Below are 19009 nucleotides of genomic sequence, written 5' to 3'. Positions count from 1 at the left end.
CCTACACGAATACAGATGCAGAAATATACTTGAGTTCATAAATCCCTATATAGTAGCTTACCGTTACATACCTGGATCATGCAGGCAACGGAATGAATTTTAAGATTGTTGAACAGACCGCATAAAATGGCAATATATACAATGCCAAAATTTGGCTCTCTTTATTTATTCATTTACTTGTTCTTCGTCAGTCTCTCTAGTATATTTATATACATACATGCATATACAGTATTGAACCTTGATCATATTGGCATCCGATGATCATCATGTACTCCCTGATAAATGATACAAGTTATAATTTGAACTGATTTTTCAGAAAGATCAGGGCTATTCATTGCTCTGTTATACCCCTCCTTTCACCATATGCCAATCAGAACACTGATTTAGCTGGGAATCACATCAGCACTGGCAACTTTAGGAAAGAACATGAGCATCCCAAGGATTCTCTACAGAATATAGATGAACCTCTATTGCTATGCCCATTTAGTAATATGTCTACTAGGTCCATGGATTCAGCGCTTCCTTCTCCTGCTAAGTACTCTTCTATGGACCTCTCATTTTTACTCCTGTATTTTTTTTTTTAAATTCAATCAATCATGGCCCTGATTATCATGCTGCAATGCCATAGCGGCCAACAATAAACAGACATAGCTTATATCATTTCAACTGGCATGTAACAACACAATCCTATCTGGTTTCCCAAACTAGGTGGATGTTCACGAGACAAATCACCACAAATAATCCAGGGAGACAAGTTGTCTTCTCCTAAATTGCGGGACATGCTCCCACTCCCACTGATGCAGATGGAGACTTATTCAGCTGCTAGAATTCTTATCAGCTCTTATCTATTTATTTCAAAATTATGTTGCTAAGTTGTTAATTCTTTCCTAATTTATTTCGGTAAGACTCTGTTGCTATGTTGGCAATCCTTTCCTAGTTTAATTCATGATTTATAGCACCCTATGTAATCCTTTAAATATGGTAGTGATAGAGGAAAAAGGCAGTTATTGATTTTTTTTTTTACACTATTGAATTTGAGAATGAAGAGATTACATTAATAGAGAGATTCTGATTGTATTTTATTTCTTCTTGGCCGTCAACGTGAGGTTGGCTCTTGAGGTTTGCACCACCCACTGTATCGCCTTATTAATTAAATCAAGATAATAGGAACCTCCACATCACATACATAATGGCCAAATCATGAACATGAAGTCTCGAGGAATTCTGCTAGCCATTCAAATTGCCTTATCAAATCCAAACATTGACTTGGTTATAATCATAAAAGAAATCAGAAACCATTATCATTAGATAAGCTAATCACACTAGTATAGGATATCATCTAATTCATTCTTGTTTCCTCTTTCATTTCTAATTATATGACAGTCTTTCAACATTGGAAAATTAATCACCCCTTGTGACAAGAAAAGTAGAAGAACAAACCTTGGCACTGAGCTTTGAAACCATACACTGATGATAATGCACAAGGGCATCTATCAATGGTACCAGCACACGGAACTACTACCCACTGGGCTGCGCTTTTGAAGGATCAATCAGGCCATTCTAAAACACCAAGTTGGTCTAATAATGCAAATTTCTCATCTTCAAGAGTCTTGACCTCATCCTCAACCTTGCTCAAAGCTCCCTCCACAGCAAAGCTATCTTCCTTCAACAACAAATACTTGCGTCTTACATACCAGTATCCATCTACTGGGGCAGACGGGTCTGGCAATGAATCAGAGGTCGAACTCTTTGGTTGTTTGAACAATGGAGAGCCTTCTTTCTTCAAGCTCTATTTTAAGACTTTCTGTCCCGGTCTTAAAGATGCAGGCATCCGCACTTGTTGAGCTTCTCTGATATCATTTCCTCGCAACTGAATCAAGGAAGCTTTTGATGCTGCAACTTCCTTTTTAAGAGGCTTGACATTTGGAATTTCTGCTGATGTTGCCATCCTTGGATTTTGATTTTTTTTAATTTAATTTCTTTAATTTTTCTGGGAATCAACCTCTGTGACCTGAATCTCATCATAGATAGATTTTCATATCGAGTTTTACAATTATTTTTAAAAAACAAAATAATGTGTTTCAATGAACCCATGCAAAATGAAAAGCATTTTCCTACCACCAAGAATGGTGGCTGGATAAAAGAATGACATTGTCTAAATTCAATAATATTAATAAAATAAAAAAATGTTCGAGGACTTAATTGATATTAGAGAAATACCACCCTACCCCTTTCTACTTTCCGCTAGAAGTAGCGGTGAGTTTTAGGAGGAGAAGACCAATAAGCCCCTAGCTCTGACCCAACGGCCTGCACCGATTTGTCAAGCCCAAGTCCCTTTTACATTTCGGGCGGGCACCATTAGACCCACCCGCCCGATCCACGAGAAAACAAAGAACCGTTCACTTTCACTTTCTGCAATCCACAAAACTCACACCATCTACCATCTCTCCCTCTCTTTACTGTCTCCCTCTCTATCACTGGTCAAGTACTGCTTAAAAAATCCCCTTCTTCCTTTCAATTCATTTCTTCATCGTAATTGCATCTTCAATTTCTTCTTCCTTTTCCAATCTCAAAATCTGATCGTTGTCGTTATTTTTTTTTTAATTTTTGATATTTTTATGGTTGTTAGCTAGGGTTTCTTTTTTAGCCTGTTAATAAATTAAAATTCTCTCCTCATTTCAAATTCTGATTTCTCTCCATCTGTCTTTGTATTGCAGTGAAATCAAAGAAGCGATTGTTTTTTTTCATTAGTTGATTATAAATAAAGTTCAATTCAAGAAGAGAATGTTTGAAGGACTGGTCCATCGCGTTCTGGTCGGTTATCTAGGCCGTTACTTTAAAAATATCCAAAAAGAACAGCTCAAGCTCAGCCTCTGGAACGGTAATTTTTATGCTTTTTTAATTATTTATTTATTTATCTATGTATTATTATAGAAATTGATGATGCCTAAAGGGTATTATTGTAATAAAAAGTCTTTGCATAGGGTTTATGGCTTAGGGTTTAGGTGTAGTTTTTTTATGATAATTTGTGTTTTTGATGAATAATTAATAATCCAGAGGAGGTTTTATTGGAGAATGTGGATTTGATTCCGGAAGCTTTCGATTATCTGCAGTTACCCTTTTCGATTAAGCAAGGTATGATGAATTTATTATTTGATTTTGTTGGAACTTGTTTTTTTCACCTGTAATCTTCGTTTTTGTTTTGTTTAGGTCGGGTTGGGAGGTTAAGCATTAAGCTTTCGTGGAAAAAGATTGGGTGGGATCACCCCATTATTATTGCTGTAGAAGACGTGTTCATTTGCTTGTCCCAACGGGATGATCAGGAGGTAGTATGAATCTTGGGTTTTTTTTAGACAATGTTTGTGTTTTTTATGAGTTTGCAGTTTTGATTATAAGAAAAGTAGAATGAAAGAAATTATAAATCTTTTGCTTTGGAGTTATATGCATACATGCGCCAAATATGTAATGTTTGCTACTTTGTTTTCCCCTGCCTGCCTATCATAGTGGAATTTGGACGCAGTTGAAAGACGGGAATTTGCTGCTAAAAAAGCTCAACTTGCTGCCGCAGAGCTTTCAAAATTGTCAAAGCGCATATGTGGTAAGCTGTTTGCACTCCACTTTCGAGCATCGGTGGTTTATTTGGTTTCAGCAAGAGTAAGCCCTTTCATTTGATTATTTATGGAGATGCTCATCTCTGGAAATTTTGATCCATGAAAAAGTTTTGTTTTGACAACTTAAAGATTCCAAAACTTAATGGTTGTGAGAGAAGGGCATGGCTGATCACATATCACATTGTAGTCTGATTTGGTGGTTATTTTTGACTCATGATATATTTTCTTTCTGTGAGATGACTTCTTATGCTTAGTTCAGGAGATTCTTATTCTTGCCTGGCATTTTTTTTCCCTGTAGATAATCAGGCGGGGAAATCATTTATCTCATATATTACTGCAAAGGTAACATGTGCCTTCTTGTTATCCATTATAGCTTTTAATCAATAAACCTTTTGTTTTGGGTTGTATTTAAATGTATGTTATGTTTGTAGAAACAATAATAAATATCTTAATTGTGCTGCTATTTATGGGTTTATACAGTCATGAGTACATTTGTATTACTGTATTACAGGCTGTTGTGAGTGTTAGATTATGCGGTCATTTTGCTCACAAATTGTTTAGTTACTATGCTCACTGTAGCCCATCGGATTTCATTTGTAATGAAACAGTTAAAATTGAAGATGTAATTGTAATATATTTGCTATTCTCTGAGTTCCTTGTTTTGCTTCCAGGTTCTTGATAGCATCCAACTTTCTATTAGAAATTTTCATGTCCAATACAGTGAAAGGCAGTTTGACTCGGTGAGCTTAATTGTTTTCTTTTGATACGTTTATTGCTTCCTGGATTGCTTTCGCTTATGTTGTGAACAGATATCCTTATTCTTTGTATCATGCATATGCTATTTTTGTTAATGCAAGAGGGGCTGAGTATTCCTTTTCTTCTTCCTTCTTTATCATCATCAATCAAACTAGACAGTGCCGAGTTGTTTTTTCATTGTAAGGCTCTACCTGAAGTGCAGGCTGTAACTCTTCATTTTTCCAACATGCTTTCCAGGCACAGGTATTGTTCGGGTTGCAGTTTTCCAACTTGACGGTAAAGCAAAATCTGGTTGGGTAATTTTTTTAGGTTAACTCCTGATGTTCTTGTAGTTTATGATAGTTCTCATAATTTTTACTTTTATGTGAATCTGTGAGAAACTACAAGTTGAGAAATGAGGCTGTATTCTACATGTTTGAAAACTATTATGTGAATGTGTGAGCATTTTATGATAGTTCTCATGGCTTTTGTGCAGATTTCAGAGGTCATTGTCTATTGAAATCTGTATTTTACTTGATTTTGTGTATTTTGCTTGATTTTCTTGTTCATCACCTTTCTGTGTTTCTCTTTGAAAAAATAAGTCATATATACTGGGTTTTTCTTTCATCTAAAATAAGATTTTCATTTATTCATTTTTCATCAATTGATGTTTATCATTTTTATCACATCAGATCATTCGGTGCGAAGATGGTAGGTGGCCAAGTAAACAAAACTGCGAGTATTGAAGGTTTGGAAATTTATTGTACCACTTCTAAAGGAGATATTGATTCAGTGGGTTTGGATGATGCTGTGGACCCCAAATACTGGTGCAGCGCAAGAAATGGAGGCAATGAGTTTGACTACTTATTACAGCCACTCAATTTATCAGTGTCGCTTGGGGTATAAGGCTTGATTAGAAGTGATTTTTTTGCTTCGTACATAATGCATGTCGTTAAATAATTATCTTTTCTATAGCTCACTTTTTAGAGCACAATGTTAAAAAAAGGTAGAAATTTAAAGATTTTTTCTTTTTTAACCTAAACTCTCAGAAATCTTTTGGGAAAATGAGGAGTTGATGTATTCATATCTTGTCCCTTAAACACATGAAAATGATTTATGCCATAGAAGGGGGATATCATTTTCCACCAGAATAATCTGTTCTTTTAGCATATGTGTTGCATGTGTACTTGTGCATTGAAATCAATTTTCCCCTTGAATGAAAAAAATCAGCATGGACTAATTTTTTAGAATTCTTAGTCTTAACAACTGCAGGTTACTGAAGTTTGTTTCTGAACTGCAGGTTAACAGAGCAGGAAAGCTTGACAGTGATTTGCCCCAGTATTCAATCACGGCCGACCTAAATGAATTGGTTGGTTTAGTAGTTTGAGGCATATATCATTGATATAAAATCTCCATTTTCTGCATGCCCTTATGTGAACATTGCATATTATGTTGAGTATCATTGTATTTATGTATTGTTTTTATCTTAATTTTTTCCTACCTAGGCTGTGTCTTTAAATGAGATTCAGTTGCAGCGACTATTGATTTTATCAGATTACTTAAGCACGAGCAGTTTACGGGAGAAGTAAGTTTAGTATCTTTCTTATTTTTTTATCCTCTGGTGTTAATTAATCTAATAAATTTTTTACATATTTACCTGGTCCCTTTTATTGTAGTGATATGAGATAGATTTTAACACACAACTATTCAACACAACATTTCCAACTTTTTTTAACTCACATGCAACTAGACTGGAAAATTTAAACAAGAGGGAAAATGTGGCCCTCTGAGTTTATAGATGAGGAGTTTGGTTGAGGCTTTATAGAGGGGTTTTTGGACCTTGGAGGGGTCTTACAATTTCTCTTGTAAATATATTCTTACACTTAGTCCCTGAACTTCTTAGCTTAGTTCATAGCTTCCCTTTGGTCAGTGATGCATGCAAAGTAATTTATTTGGATTGTAATTCTTTGTAAAATTAACACTAGCTATTTTGTTAAAGGTGAGGAGGCATCCTTAGGTCTTAACTTTACAGTTATGGTGTAACCATTTTAGGAGGGCAGTGTGTTTTGTGCTTCTTTCTTTCTTTAAGAAAGGGAAAGGCTTACAATGACATAAATTGAAGTTCTGTCTTGTATCCATTATTTTGCTTTTCTATCTGCTGCTCTCACAATATATCCCTGTCAATATATCTACAGACATAGATGGCCTTCCATTTAGTTTTTTTGATCAGGATGCTTTTAAGAAGGCTATGACACTGTTCAGTTTGTTCTTCTACAAGATTGATGAAAGATTGCGACATAACTGTCAAGTACTTGTAATGTTAAAAACTGAAAGTGGTTGTAAATTTGACACATTTGTGAGTGGTGTAGGTATGGACGTTACCGTCCTTGGGGTTGTCCTCTATCGAGAAAACAGGATGGATGGCAAAGATTGTGGTGGCACTATGCTCAAGAATCCATTCTGGCAGATGTTCGCTTGAAGTTGAAGAAAACTTCATGGAGATATTTAGGACAGAGACTGTAAGTTTATTTTCCATCGTGATTTAACCTGTTATGTAATTCCAGATGCCAGGCATGAACATGAGGGTGGGGAATATATACCCCCCTCTGATTACTTTTGTCTTGCTGTCTATATTTGTTTTTGAGACTATACAATGCTCCCCATCTCTCTCTCTCTCTGTTTTTTGTCCTCATTGATGGAATGGAACTTATGAATCTTCCGAATCACTCTTTTCAGACAAACTGTTGTGGAGTAGATTACTTTTCTTGGTTTTCTTGTAATGTAATGTATCTTTTGTGGGATTTCCTGTCTATTTCCGGAATTCAAAGCAATTGGAACTATTTTGTTCCGAGCTTCATGGTTCAATCTTCCTGGGTGTAATTAAGTTCCATGTGAATCTATTCTCTGTTTTATAATTCTTTTAACTTCATTTCCCCTTTCAGAAAAAAAGGATAATGAAAAAAAATCCATGGCTAACGATGAACTAGCAAATCCCACATTTCTTTCTGAATGATTCTGAAGTTAAGCAATCTATCTCACATGCCAGCCTTCAGTTCATAGAAATCCCATGGATGTGTATAATGGCAGAAGACGAGGAGTTTGTGCCTTATTTTGTAAACCACTTTGATTAGTTCTCTGTTCTGCTTTCATCTACTGAATGAATAGAAGTTTATAAATATGTGTGTGCCTTTCTGCTCAAATATTTAATTATCTTAAATATTTTTGCAAGCACTAACATTTTGCGTCAGTAATGCTTGTTGTAACTTCTGTAAAATTTAGTTTTTGAGAATATTTCTTTCTCTATCTTGATTTCTTATTTCAGGAGTTTTCGCCGAAAGTATATTAATTTATACCAGACTAAACTAGAGTTTCTTCATCGAGAACAGGTGATTTCTCTTTTTTCTTTATCATGAACACAAATGAATTATCCAAAATAGGCTATATGGTGTAGCTTTGAAGTTCTTTAGATATTAAAATTTAGCTCAATGGGTGAATGGATTGGAAAATTGTGTTTGAATTATGAGAACAGATGCTTAAACATGCTGGCTAAGATGCTTAGTTATCTTGAAATTGTGGAAGTCCAAGCAAAGCTCCAGTGATCATCTTAGTTAGCTCTCCCATCACCTTGTTTTATCCAGCCAAAGTTTGATTTGCACTCTATAAACTCTCACTTCGTTTTATATTTAAATCCTATTAGCCAAATCTGTTTCCATGTGATTAAGTCTGTTGGTAGATGATGTGTATGTGATTTGTTGAAATAACTAGGCTATGCATGAAAATCCCATTTAAATGTGATCTGATTTATAACCTTTGTTTTCCAAATTTTGATACCCATCCTCCAAACACCCAACAAAAATTCTTATCCTGTGAATGTAGAAAGAATCTGATATAGATCCACTAATTTGAAATGCATGATATATAAATCAAAGCTTTCCCAAAAAAGGATGTGTTTGAAATAAAGTTGAGGCAATTTTTCTGGTTTATGATTTATTCACATAAACATAATTTCCTCATCTTATCCTCTATTTATGAGGTTTGCCTTTTTATCAACCGAGGTCAAGGCTGTTTGCTATCTAACTCTTATTGCATTGTTTATGTTTTGAACTTTGTCATTTAGGCAATCGATGAATATATTATTCAGGACTTGGAGCAAATGGAGAAAGAATCTGATATAGATGATATCCTCAGTTATAGGTCTGTGGCTGAACTTAAGCTCCAGGTATTTGTTATCTTAACTTGTGGAAATTACTCTGCAGAGTGTTATGAATTAATATATTTGGATCGGTTCCATGCTTAAACATTTGTGCACATGGGATTTGGGATTTGGTTTGTGTTCATGTGAGAGATTTAGCTTCTTAAAGTAGTAGGAGAGTAGGTGCGTTTACAATCTGTACTTTATCAATATCCTTTGTCTCATAATAGATGGTATGCAAATTGATAAAATTTTATTTCATTTATTATTATAGAAAAAATAATATCGTACATTTTATTATAGATTTTTTAGTTCCTGCAAATTGGTCATAAACTTTTATACTTTGAATTTCTTAAAAATGAATAAAAATTTTTCTTGATTTTCTTACCATAAATATTATGGAGCTAATTTTGACTGTTTTAAAATGCTCTATAAAGCAGCATTCTTTTTTTTTCTCAAAGAAACTGGAGCTCTTTATGAGCAACATTTTAGTCAGTTAGTTAAATAAAATAATGTTTTATTTATTTGGCCACAGGAAGTTTTATCGAACTCTTTATCTTCAAATATGGAAGTTAATGGTACCCAAAGTTTCATTGAGAAGTCACAAAATGATGAACGCTCATCAAGCGGGTCCCGTGGATGGTTGAATTGGATCTCCCGAGGCATGCTTGGTGCTGGTGGAACTGATGATTCAACTCAGTTCTCTGGTGTTGTTTCTGATGAAGTCGTAAAGGTAGGTGTGTCAAGTTGTTGATGGTTCAAATCTGGAGCAAAAAAGTAAAACAAAATTTAGATCTAGATCTTAATTTATCTAATTTCCTTCTGTTTTCAGGATATATATGAAGCAACGGAGTTCCAGCCATCTGTTTTATCTAGTGGTGATGTTGATGCAAATTATAAGATGTTTACATGTGCAATGAAGTTCACTGTAGGTTGCATTACTGCAACACTGCAGAGCAAGTATGGTTACTGTTCTTTTATATCTCTCTAGATTAACAAATTAGTCACTTATTTTATTTTTTAAAAAATAAATTTATATTTGTAGCCCTTTCTGGAATCTTTTCAAATGTTTCATGCATGCAGACAGATTCTGGAAGGAGATGCTTCCATTGTGGTATTTTTGAGTGGTTTATATCTGTAGCTTCATATTTTTGTGCTGCTTGTCTGGTTTCTAAGCTGGTCCATGATTACTTGCATATTGTTACTTATCTATATTGTGATCCATTGACATTCAATCACACTGATAGTGCTTTTTTTTTTTTTTCCTTTTCTTGACAGGAGTTACTCTAAAAAAATTGCTGACCTGATTTTTAATGAGTTAGTCATTGAATGCAAGCTTTGGGAAGAGTTGGCTACGGTTGTTTGCCACTTTAGATCAGGAGAGATGTTCGATCCATGTAACAAGAGAGTCATTCTACAGATAGGAAGGGTTTGTATTCTTATATCCCAGCTATAGATGTTGCAAGCTATGTGTATTTTGAAAATATTTTCTTCTTTCTGTTTTCATGAGGTTCTCTCCCCTTTGTTAATCAGCCATAATTTCTACATCTAAACTGTGATTCTAAATAGTGGTTTTGAGAGAACATATTAGGTCTCTGTCTCAGTTCCAGTGATGCATCATAGATGATCTTGTGGATCGTTTCTAAATCAGTTTCAATTGAAAACTATTGTTTGTCTGTTGTGGATACCATAATCCCCTGACTTCTTTGACAAGCAGTGTGTTTCACCAACTTTTGGAAACTTAAAGGTTAGAGTTGGATGTTGGTAGTGCAGTTGGTGGAAGCAAGTTTAATTGCAAAATGGTGGAAGGATAATGGATAAGTAAATAATTATAGGAGTGCAAAGATGCCTTCTTATAACCTGTTTACTTAGGTTTCCAAGTTCATTGTCTTTCCTAGATACTACAAGTTTTGGATAGCTAGTTCTATACCTAGGTTTCATCATAGAAAAAGAGGGATATGTTGACGAGGATATCGAATCATGATGAGCATGCTATGGGATTTCAAAGCCTTTAATCAGCTGAAGGTTCAATTTAAGTATTAGGTTAGATATCCTCTTTGATTGTTAGTGTTAGTGCTGGGAAAATTAAGAGCATCACATCCATGGAATGTGGATAGGATGGCATTGTCGAAATGGATACGGGGAAACATAGAAGGGGCCAGATAAAAAATGGCTTGCCTGTTTCAAGGTAGTCTATGATGGCTTGGTTAGTAAACTTGTGGATATACTCTTTCAATTCCAGCACTAAAAAGAGGAAGAGTAAATTGTCTATATTGTGGGATGAAGTAATTTAGATTGACAACTGTGGAAAGTTCAGTCTAAACAAAAGAAATTGAGGAAAAGGGATCTAACGTAGTTTGCCACAACTAATTTGGAGCTCGGCCATGGTTGAGCTGAATTATGAATGGTATTTTTCTATGTTTCTCAGCAGGAAACCTGCACTCAAGGTCCATTTTCCATGAGCAAACTAGTTATGTTCTTGACAATTAAAGTTGAAGCATTTGAACACTAGCATGGGCCTGTGTGATATAGTTCAAATGCAGGCTTTTCCCAGGTCATTTATCTTATCTTCTATTTTGTAAGAGTCCAAAGTAAAAAATTGCATAGTGAACCTGTCATAAAGACATTCATTGATACCGATTTTGCTTTGCTTTACAAATTATCTTAACGAGAGAATTTATTTCTTGGTCATGATGTTGAGTAACCAAGAATCAAAATTTGTATTATGTTTTGTAACTTTTCATAGTCTTGACTAAAAACTCATCTTTTAAACACCATTATTAGATTCTTTTTTGTGCACTACTAGTTAGCTGTTTGTATCCAAAGTCTTCAATACCAGAGTGTTGCAGAAGTGATATCCATGATTTAAGTGAAGAGGTTATTTAGACAGTAGTGATTGCTATCTGGACTTGGAAGTGATGGAATTTTGTTATCTGGGTCTAGAAGTGGTTTGAGATTCTTGAGCTTGACCCCTTGGAATGTGTTTCGTAATGTGCAAAAATTAGTTTGTTATTGTACTTTCAATGAGTTCTTTTATGGATTTGCTTTGTTCATGAGGTCCTTGTGAAAAGTAATAGGGCATAAATGGGACTGTTATTTTATTACTGATATTTTCAGTAGCCTTAACTCTTTAATGGTTTTTTTTTTGTGCTATCTATAAGATAAGGTATCCAGAAAATCATTTGTTTGAATTTAATCATTTATTGAGTTGGATGATGAACACCATTTTAAGAATTCATCTTATCATTGTTTTGCAAGACATGTAAAGGACACTACATCAACATTTAGCCTAACCTGGATTCTTTTTTAGTCCCTCACGGATGGTAACTTGCGGGAAGATGAACCTTCTTCATGTAGATTTCAAGTGGACATGTCACCAAAGCGGGATATTGAATTGTCAGTAAAGGTATTATTCTAGTCCTGGCTCTTTGTACTTTTCAATATCCTTTTAATAACCATGTGATATGCAGGTCATGCTTCAACCGCTGGAAGTTTCTTGTGATCCAGAATTGTTTCTAAGTCTCTGGGAACTCTTTACTGTGTTAAAATCCTTTGAATTTCAACTGGAAAGGGTAAGTTTTTACCCTTTAGATTTGGTCCTGTCCCTGCTTGTTGGCTCTTGTGTTTGCTTTAAGTGAGTGATTCTGTCACAACTATTGTATGCTCTTTTGTGGTGCTTTTTTTATTATTAATTTTTTGTTGGGGCCTTCCAGGTTTTAATGATCTTTGTCTTTAGTTTTATCAACACGTGCAGCTGGGTATTGCACTTATAATAAGTGGTTCACCTGCTAGCAATTTTTTATGACTTCATTTCTTGCATTTATTTATTATTTGTTTTATCAACACACTTATAATAAGTTTTTTTGGAAGATCAAGAACTTATTATTGATCATTAAATTCAAATATACATAGGAGATGCATTATTTGTAAAAACACTTGTTTAGCTATTGGAAAGTCCTCATTCTTTTTCTTCATTATTGACAATATCAATCCTATTGCAGGTTCTGTTGTCACTAAATGGGATTGAAGATGTCAGGACTCGCTTATTGTCAAAAGTGGAGTAAGTTCCTTTTCCACTTCTGGAGTTGGTTGTTAATAATATTTGATTTCTTGGTTTCATTCTATTTTTTAAGCTCTCAAGTATCTTTTGCTTCCTTTATTGCTTTTTAGTAGCTGAACTAGCTTCATTAACATCCCTTTTCATTTTGTACTTTGTTGGTTTTCCTGTTTAAAATTCATATTTTTAATTGTTTAGGATTTTAGACTTTGGTGCCTATATAAAGAACCACTCGTGGTAGTGGAAAACAGGATATTATTGTATGATCAAATAAATTGAATATTAGAATTTTGGTTCTTGCTTGTACTTATAAAAACTTTGATATCTTTGGCACTTTCATGTCTTATGCTCGTGTCCCATTTGTATTTCTGACTTGTAGAAGCTCATAATTTATGTCATCTATGTGCAGATACATCTTATCAAGTCATAAAAAGCTAAGTTGGGATGTTAATGCCATCAATATTATAATTAATGTTCCTTGGAGAAAAGCAACACAGGAAGAACATAAATTGGTAACACCTCGTTATTGTGTTCTATTGCACATCATGTTCTGTGGTTTGTTGTGTTTTGTAGCTATGCTTAGTTTTCTGTTATGTAAAATTATTTGGGAGATTGTTGTGCCCTCTTCTGTTTGTTGGATAATTATTATTAACATCACAACTATGACTGCTACAAGAATAATATTGTGGAGATTTGCTAGCTATTGTGATCATGGGAGTGCTTGTGCAGGGTGTTAGTGTGGACTTTGTTTGGAGCAATTTTTTTGGATAACAAAGAATACCAAGGAAAAAGGGTCTAAAAAGCAATAATTAAATGGTAAACTGAAAAATAATGATTTCAAACTCCCATGTAAAAAGTTTAGAAATTTGAGCAAACTATGCCCCTTGTCCATATGGAAGCAAAGTTGCTTATATTCATACAAAAAGCATGAGTATACAATGCAAATTATTATGAAACCTTCATGTAGACAAATTGCACTTGAAACAATAGAATTCACCTAAAATTTGAACAAATTGTTACAATATCTGTTCTGCTGCTGGCCAGAGAGTTATTGATTGTGTCAGTATTTCTACTCTGCCTATCTAACTGTGATCTACTTTATTTGGCAGGTTCTGAAATTGAAATCCTTTTCTTATACTTCTAAATTTGATGCGGATTCTGTTGCTTCTATTATTGAAGAACAATCTTCTATCCCAAAACGGTTCTCAAGCTCAATTTCAGCTTCTAATATTTTCACAGGGTTCCAATTTCAAGATCTCTATAATTACTTTGAGGTCAAATTAAATGACATTGAGGTCAGGCATTTTAGTTTAGTTTCATATTGTATTCCATGTTGATTATTGGATGCATAAACATGAAATTCGCATGCTGCAGTTAATTCTCATTTCCCTTCAACATGCTCAAGCAATCTCTATCTTGGAGAAATTTTGTGCTTCTGTTGCCCTGGCATCCTGCATCATTTCTGATCAATCAGTATTGAAACAATTGGAGGTAATTAATTTAAAATCTTATTTGTGCATTGCTACGACATTTTTTATGTAAATTTCTCTCAGTTAATTCTATAACAAAATGCATAGCAACAAAAATTATATCCCTACACCAAGAAAGTTTTCAAGGAGGGCATGCTGACCTCGTAAATGTTTTATTTGCAACCCTGGATCAGTCAAGTGGTGAAGCTCTTGTCAACATACCTCAGTCCCTACAAAAACTAAGTCTCAAGTATGCATAAAAGATGCTAGCTCTTGTTAGTCGACCTAGTGGTCCCACTGAAAGAAGGGGATCTAATATAGTTCATAGCAATCACCTATATTATATCCATTTTAAGATCTTTTTAACCACTAGGTAAAACCATCAGGTTTGGAGTAGGGTTGGTAGCTGTTGTGTTCGTGTGGTCTTTTGGTATTGCCTCTGGTCTTCTTTCATTTCATAGAAAGTCTTGAAAAATGGGTCTTACTGGCCAACATCATCTGAACTGAATCTAAGAGGGACTTGCTATCCATGGAACCATATCAAGAGGAGTTGTAATACATGGAAGTAGAGGTAGGGAGGGAAGAGGAGACAGTCTTCCCTGTCTTTCCCTCTCCCCAATTTCCTCTGTTGGTGATAATCTCGGGAGTAATGCTTGAGATATCAACTTTTACTTGATGATTGTAGTAACTAATATTGTAGATCCTGGTAAGTAATATATATTATTTAATTTAATCATGATAAGTATACAGTAAGCATGCTAATGCCTTATCATGATAAGTGATTATGTAAATGCTACATCGGTTGATGGATAAGTGTTATGATAAACTTGCTAGTGCCCTTAGCATTACTGTAATCTCAGAATATTTCTGTATGTCAAAAGTATATCGGACTAATTGTGCAAACATTTTGCATATTAGTTAATGTTTATATATTAGTGAAGGATAAAATTTTAATGTAGATTACAGTGGCAGATTATTTTAGGGTTCAGGGTTTCAGCTGTCATTACTTGGTGATATATTTTTCCATTTCAGGTTTATGTCAATTTATCAGCACTTAATGCAAGCTTTTCCCCACCAATATATGAGTCAGTCGTGGCATTTATTGCACATATGGAAAATCTTTGTTCAAGGTCTGAACCTCTGATGCCAAAAAACCCCAATTCACCTGTTGTCATCACAAATCGACCTGGGGCTTCTGATTTTGGTTTCGGCTTCTCTGTTTCTGCAAGATTGGACTTTGTCAGTTTTTGTTTTGACCTCACAAATGATGGAGCGAACAGCTCTGAACTCGTGTTCTCTCTTCAAGGATTAGATTTCTGGTATTTGTTTGATGTTTGATTTTGAACTTATATGTTATCTGCATTTGATTCTTATGCTGTTACTTTCAGAACAAAACAACTTTTGTGCTTATGGTTCGTCTGTTCTAATTGCAGGTTATCTCATACCCAATTTGACGAGTTCTGGGTTTGTACAAAAGCATTAAAGATAACCACTTCCCCTTCCAGAGGTGAAAATGATGGCCATATTCTGTGTTTATCTGGGAAGCAACTTTCTTCCAATTCTGCAAATCATGAAGACTTGGGCATCCGACATGGCAATCAGGATGGAAATTTAGAACATTCACTCACTGAAGTATGCTTTCTTTTGCACTATGAAGCTTACAGAAGGGCAGATACAGTTGTTAACAAGTGTACCGTTGGCTTGAATGATACTGATTTCCATTGCTATCCATACATAGTCGGGTTATTAGTTGGATTTTATAATAAATTATCTGCTTATGGTTCACCCTTCACTTCTGATGATTCGTTTAGCCTTGTTAGAGAGGCTAAAAGTCCTGGAAGAATGGCTGGTTTAGAGTTTGAAAGATTTGGTTACTCAAATTTCATTGAAACTGGGTCTTCTTATCGTGCTAGCATCTCTTTGGATAACTATCCCTTTGTTACTGTTTGCAATTCTGCTTCTCTTGGCAGCATAGAGAGTTCACTTCATTACCCTATTACTGACTGGAGGAGATTATTTAATTTAAGGGAAAGAAAAATCAAAAGTACAAAATTCTGTTTAAAGAACGGATTGAAAACTTTTGATGCTTCACCATTGACGTTCACATCCGTGGTGGATACATCTGCTGCACCAGGAATTATTAGTGATGCAAATTTACTTAATATTGACATAAATCTTTGTGGAGTCAGAGTGCATTTTCATGATTCCTCTTGCATCGTTGGAACTGTTGCACTACCAACCTTGAAATCTTCACTCTCAATTTATGAAGACTCTATGGATCTGCTGTGTTCTTCTGAGGGATTGGTTCTCACATCGTCTTGGTGGACTAAAAATTTTCAAGAGTTTCTTTGGGGGCCCTCGTTACCAAATCTGTCTCCCATTCTAAATTTACGTGTGAGAAAAGGGAAATTTGGATTGTTGCCTTCTGAACTTGAAGTCAGCATTGGTATTCAGCATGTATACTGCATGTTGCCTCCTGAGTTTTTAGCCATTATAATTGGTTACTTTTCATTGCCAGATTGGAGTTTAAATCTGAGTGAGCAGCCTATGAAAATGGAAAACAAGAATCATGTAGTATATAAATTTGAGATACTGGACTCCACTTTGATTCTGCCTGTGGAACATGATGACCATCAGTTTCTGAAGATAGAAATTCAACAACTGTTCTGTAGTTTTATTGATAAGTGTGCTCCAAATGATGCAATGATGAATATCCCCCCTGACTATATGGTTCCAGCACACAAAGTTGCCAAAGCAAATCACTGTTTGAATATGTTTGGAAGGGACTTATCCCTATCGTTCCTGCTAAGCAGAGAGGATGAACATGGTTGCTTAGAGCTTGATCAAGATACCGGGTGTGGTAATATCACCTTAATTGCAGCACTTAGTTTAGATCTTCGGGTTTGGCTACCTTGTGATGATGAGTCTTGTTTTGAAAGCTCTTCTGTTTCCACATGCATCATGTCAAGGATTACCGATTGTCAACTTATGGCTGATGGTATGATATTTTGGCTTTCAAATGCTCTGGTTGAATTTATGACTTGCCATATGTTTTTGTTTGTTAATTTTATTTTACCAATTAATACATCTGATTTTTTGTCTCTAATGATAGATTGCTACAGTTTGGATGGATTTGAGGCGCTACTAGATGTCATAGATCAGTTTTCTTCAGTTGATGAGCAGTCCAAAAATTTTGAATCTGATGTTTTGCACTTTCTTCAGTGGAAGAGGAGCCAAAAGGAAAATTGTGAAGTTTCACCTGCTGCCTCAGGCACTGTCTCTTTGGAAGTTCGATGTTCTGTTGATTCCTTGTTGATAAAATTTTATCATTCTAGAGAAGGTTCAACTCTGCCGGAACCAGTTGCCAAGATTGATGTGAAGTTTAAATGTTCAGCATCTCTTGTAAATGAGACACTTATGGTATTGGACTTCGGTTTTTCTTCTTTGGCACTATATTCACTGCCTAGTTCTGTGATGTTAGCACAATGCACTGGCAGTTCCTCTGCTTCATCAGCCCTTCATTTTTGTTTCTTAAAATCTGTTGAAGGTGAAAATGAACTTAATATTTCTCTTCCTTCTGTTAGTATTTGGCTACATCTTTTTGACTGGACCGGGATCATTGATCATTGTAATTCTTATGCTAAAAGAATGGCTGAAAATGAAGCGGTTCGAGCATCATCAATGAGTTCATCCAAAGATCTGGTTGATCCGACTGAAACTGTGATATGTGCTGTTTCTCAAAATTCTACTCAAAATATCAGCATGCCCAGTTCTTATGTTCATAATTATGTGAGGCGGTACTCTGTTTCACTTATTGTGAGATCAGAAAATATTGGCCTTACAGTTCATTTTCCTGTCTGTGCCAAAGAAACTGTACCTGGTGAAATACAGGCAGCTATAGTTCAAGAAAGGAGGCCCCAAGATGTTGCATCTAATACAACAGAACGGATAAACAATAAATTTATTACAGTCACTACACATAGTAGAAGAGCTGAACTATCCATGGTTGGTAAAATTGTGACCTTGAAATGTAGTTTGCAAAAGGCTGTGGGCACTGTTGGAATATGTGAGGATGAGAGCATTACCACATGGCCTCTCTTTGAGACATCGCAAGTTGTTGTGTCAACTGAGATTTGTAATAGCCAGCTTGATTCTGTCAATATTAATTTAGGGGTACAGTGTGACCGGTTAGATGTGCAGCTTTCCCATCAAGTACTCTGCTTCTGGCATGGTGTACAGTTAGACATTGCTGAAGCAGGAACTTCTCGTTCTTTTTTTGGTCATATGGATTTCAAAATCCAGTTGCGGAAAATTTCCTTTCTTGTATCCGATGAAAGGGTACGTTTTCCACTGAATTCTAAGTTACAGATTCTTTTCAACTGTTTCTAGTGGTGAATGGTTATTGCATGTGTTTCACTATCATTTCAGTCTTGCAACTGTCTCCCTTTAATGCCCTTTCATTTGTAGTTATTTCTATCAAGTATTACTTTACTCATTGAGATAATTATAAATGCAATATTCACTTTCAATGATGTTAAGATTTTACTTCTTGCACCTTTTATGGTTTCTTTTAGTCTTGCAAGATTCACTGTTGCTGTGTTCTTATGGTGGTGTTCATTTTGTATTAAATTTTATTTTCCTTCCAAATCAGCTTTCATTTATAAGTTCATTTTCTATGTAAAACTAAAAAAGCTGTTCATCTGATAAGCATGAAAACTTTTTCCTATACAGGACCATATAAATATTTATTATTGGTTTATTTTGTAGGTCTGTTTCTAATCCCTTGTTTTCTCAATGGAAAACATGGAAATAACTAGACTGATTTTTATGAGTCACTGGAAGACATCACCCAGGTTTTTTTCAAAATCTTTAATAGAAAAGAAAACAAGGGTTTTTCTTACATTTAAAAAAAAAAAAATATTATATTTGAACATGAAGGGAAAGA

At 35.0% G+C, this 19009-nt stretch overlaps 2 protein-coding genes and 1 pseudogene across 14 annotated transcripts in view; 2 read left to right on the top strand and 1 right to left on the bottom strand.

Moving 5' to 3' along the window:
* The window catches only part of LOC105135083 (subtilisin-like protease SBT3.5), a 4049-nt gene extending 3859 nt beyond the window's left edge, over positions 1-190 (top strand). For both annotated transcript variants that reach the window (XR_844122.1, XR_844121.1), the window contains one exon: positions 1-190. The gene's annotated coding sequence lies outside the window, so the exon portion shown is untranslated.
* Positions 191-1225: 1035 nt separating this feature from the next.
* On the bottom strand, positions 1226-1963 carry LOC105135082 (uncharacterized; annotated as a pseudogene).
* A 337-nt stretch (positions 1964-2300) lies between these two features.
* Positions 2301-19009, top strand: part of LOC105135080 (vacuolar protein sorting-associated protein, putative (DUF1162)) — a 28791-nt gene continuing 12082 nt past the window's right edge. Inside the window, exons 1-27 of one of the 12 annotated variants that reach the window (XM_011039776.1) lie at positions 2309-2485; positions 2718-2881; positions 3058-3135; positions 3211-3326; positions 3505-3598; positions 3910-3953; positions 4283-4351; positions 4605-4663; positions 5039-5246; positions 5647-5715; positions 5852-5931; positions 6716-6865; positions 7669-7732; positions 8464-8565; positions 9074-9271; positions 9371-9498; positions 9817-9967; positions 11849-11944; positions 12009-12110; positions 12540-12598; positions 13005-13107; positions 13705-13890; positions 13970-14086; positions 15097-15383; positions 15498-17062; positions 17177-17798; positions 17853-18402. In XM_011039776.1, the coding sequence (XP_011038078.1) occupies positions 2785-2881; positions 3058-3135; positions 3211-3326; positions 3505-3598; positions 3910-3953; positions 4283-4351; positions 4605-4663; positions 5039-5246; positions 5647-5715; positions 5852-5931; positions 6716-6865; positions 7669-7732; positions 8464-8565; positions 9074-9271; positions 9371-9498; positions 9817-9967; positions 11849-11944; positions 12009-12110; positions 12540-12598; positions 13005-13107; positions 13705-13890; positions 13970-14086; positions 15097-15383; positions 15498-17062; positions 17177-17798; positions 17853-18402 (5394 nt within the window). In that variant the 5' untranslated portion in view covers positions 2309-2485; positions 2718-2784. The other 11 variants (XM_011039781.1, XR_844120.1, XM_011039780.1 and 8 more) reach the window with 11 other exon arrangements.

This window comes from Populus euphratica, unplaced genomic scaffold (genome assembly GCF_000495115.2).
Source record: "Populus euphratica unplaced genomic scaffold, PopEup_1.0 scaffold172.1, whole genome shotgun sequence".
In the NCBI taxonomy this organism is placed as follows: Eukaryota; Viridiplantae; Streptophyta; class Magnoliopsida; order Malpighiales; family Salicaceae; genus Populus; species Populus euphratica.
Note: the sequence above shows the minus strand (reverse complement) of the source record. Positions and strands in the feature narration are given on the sequence as shown.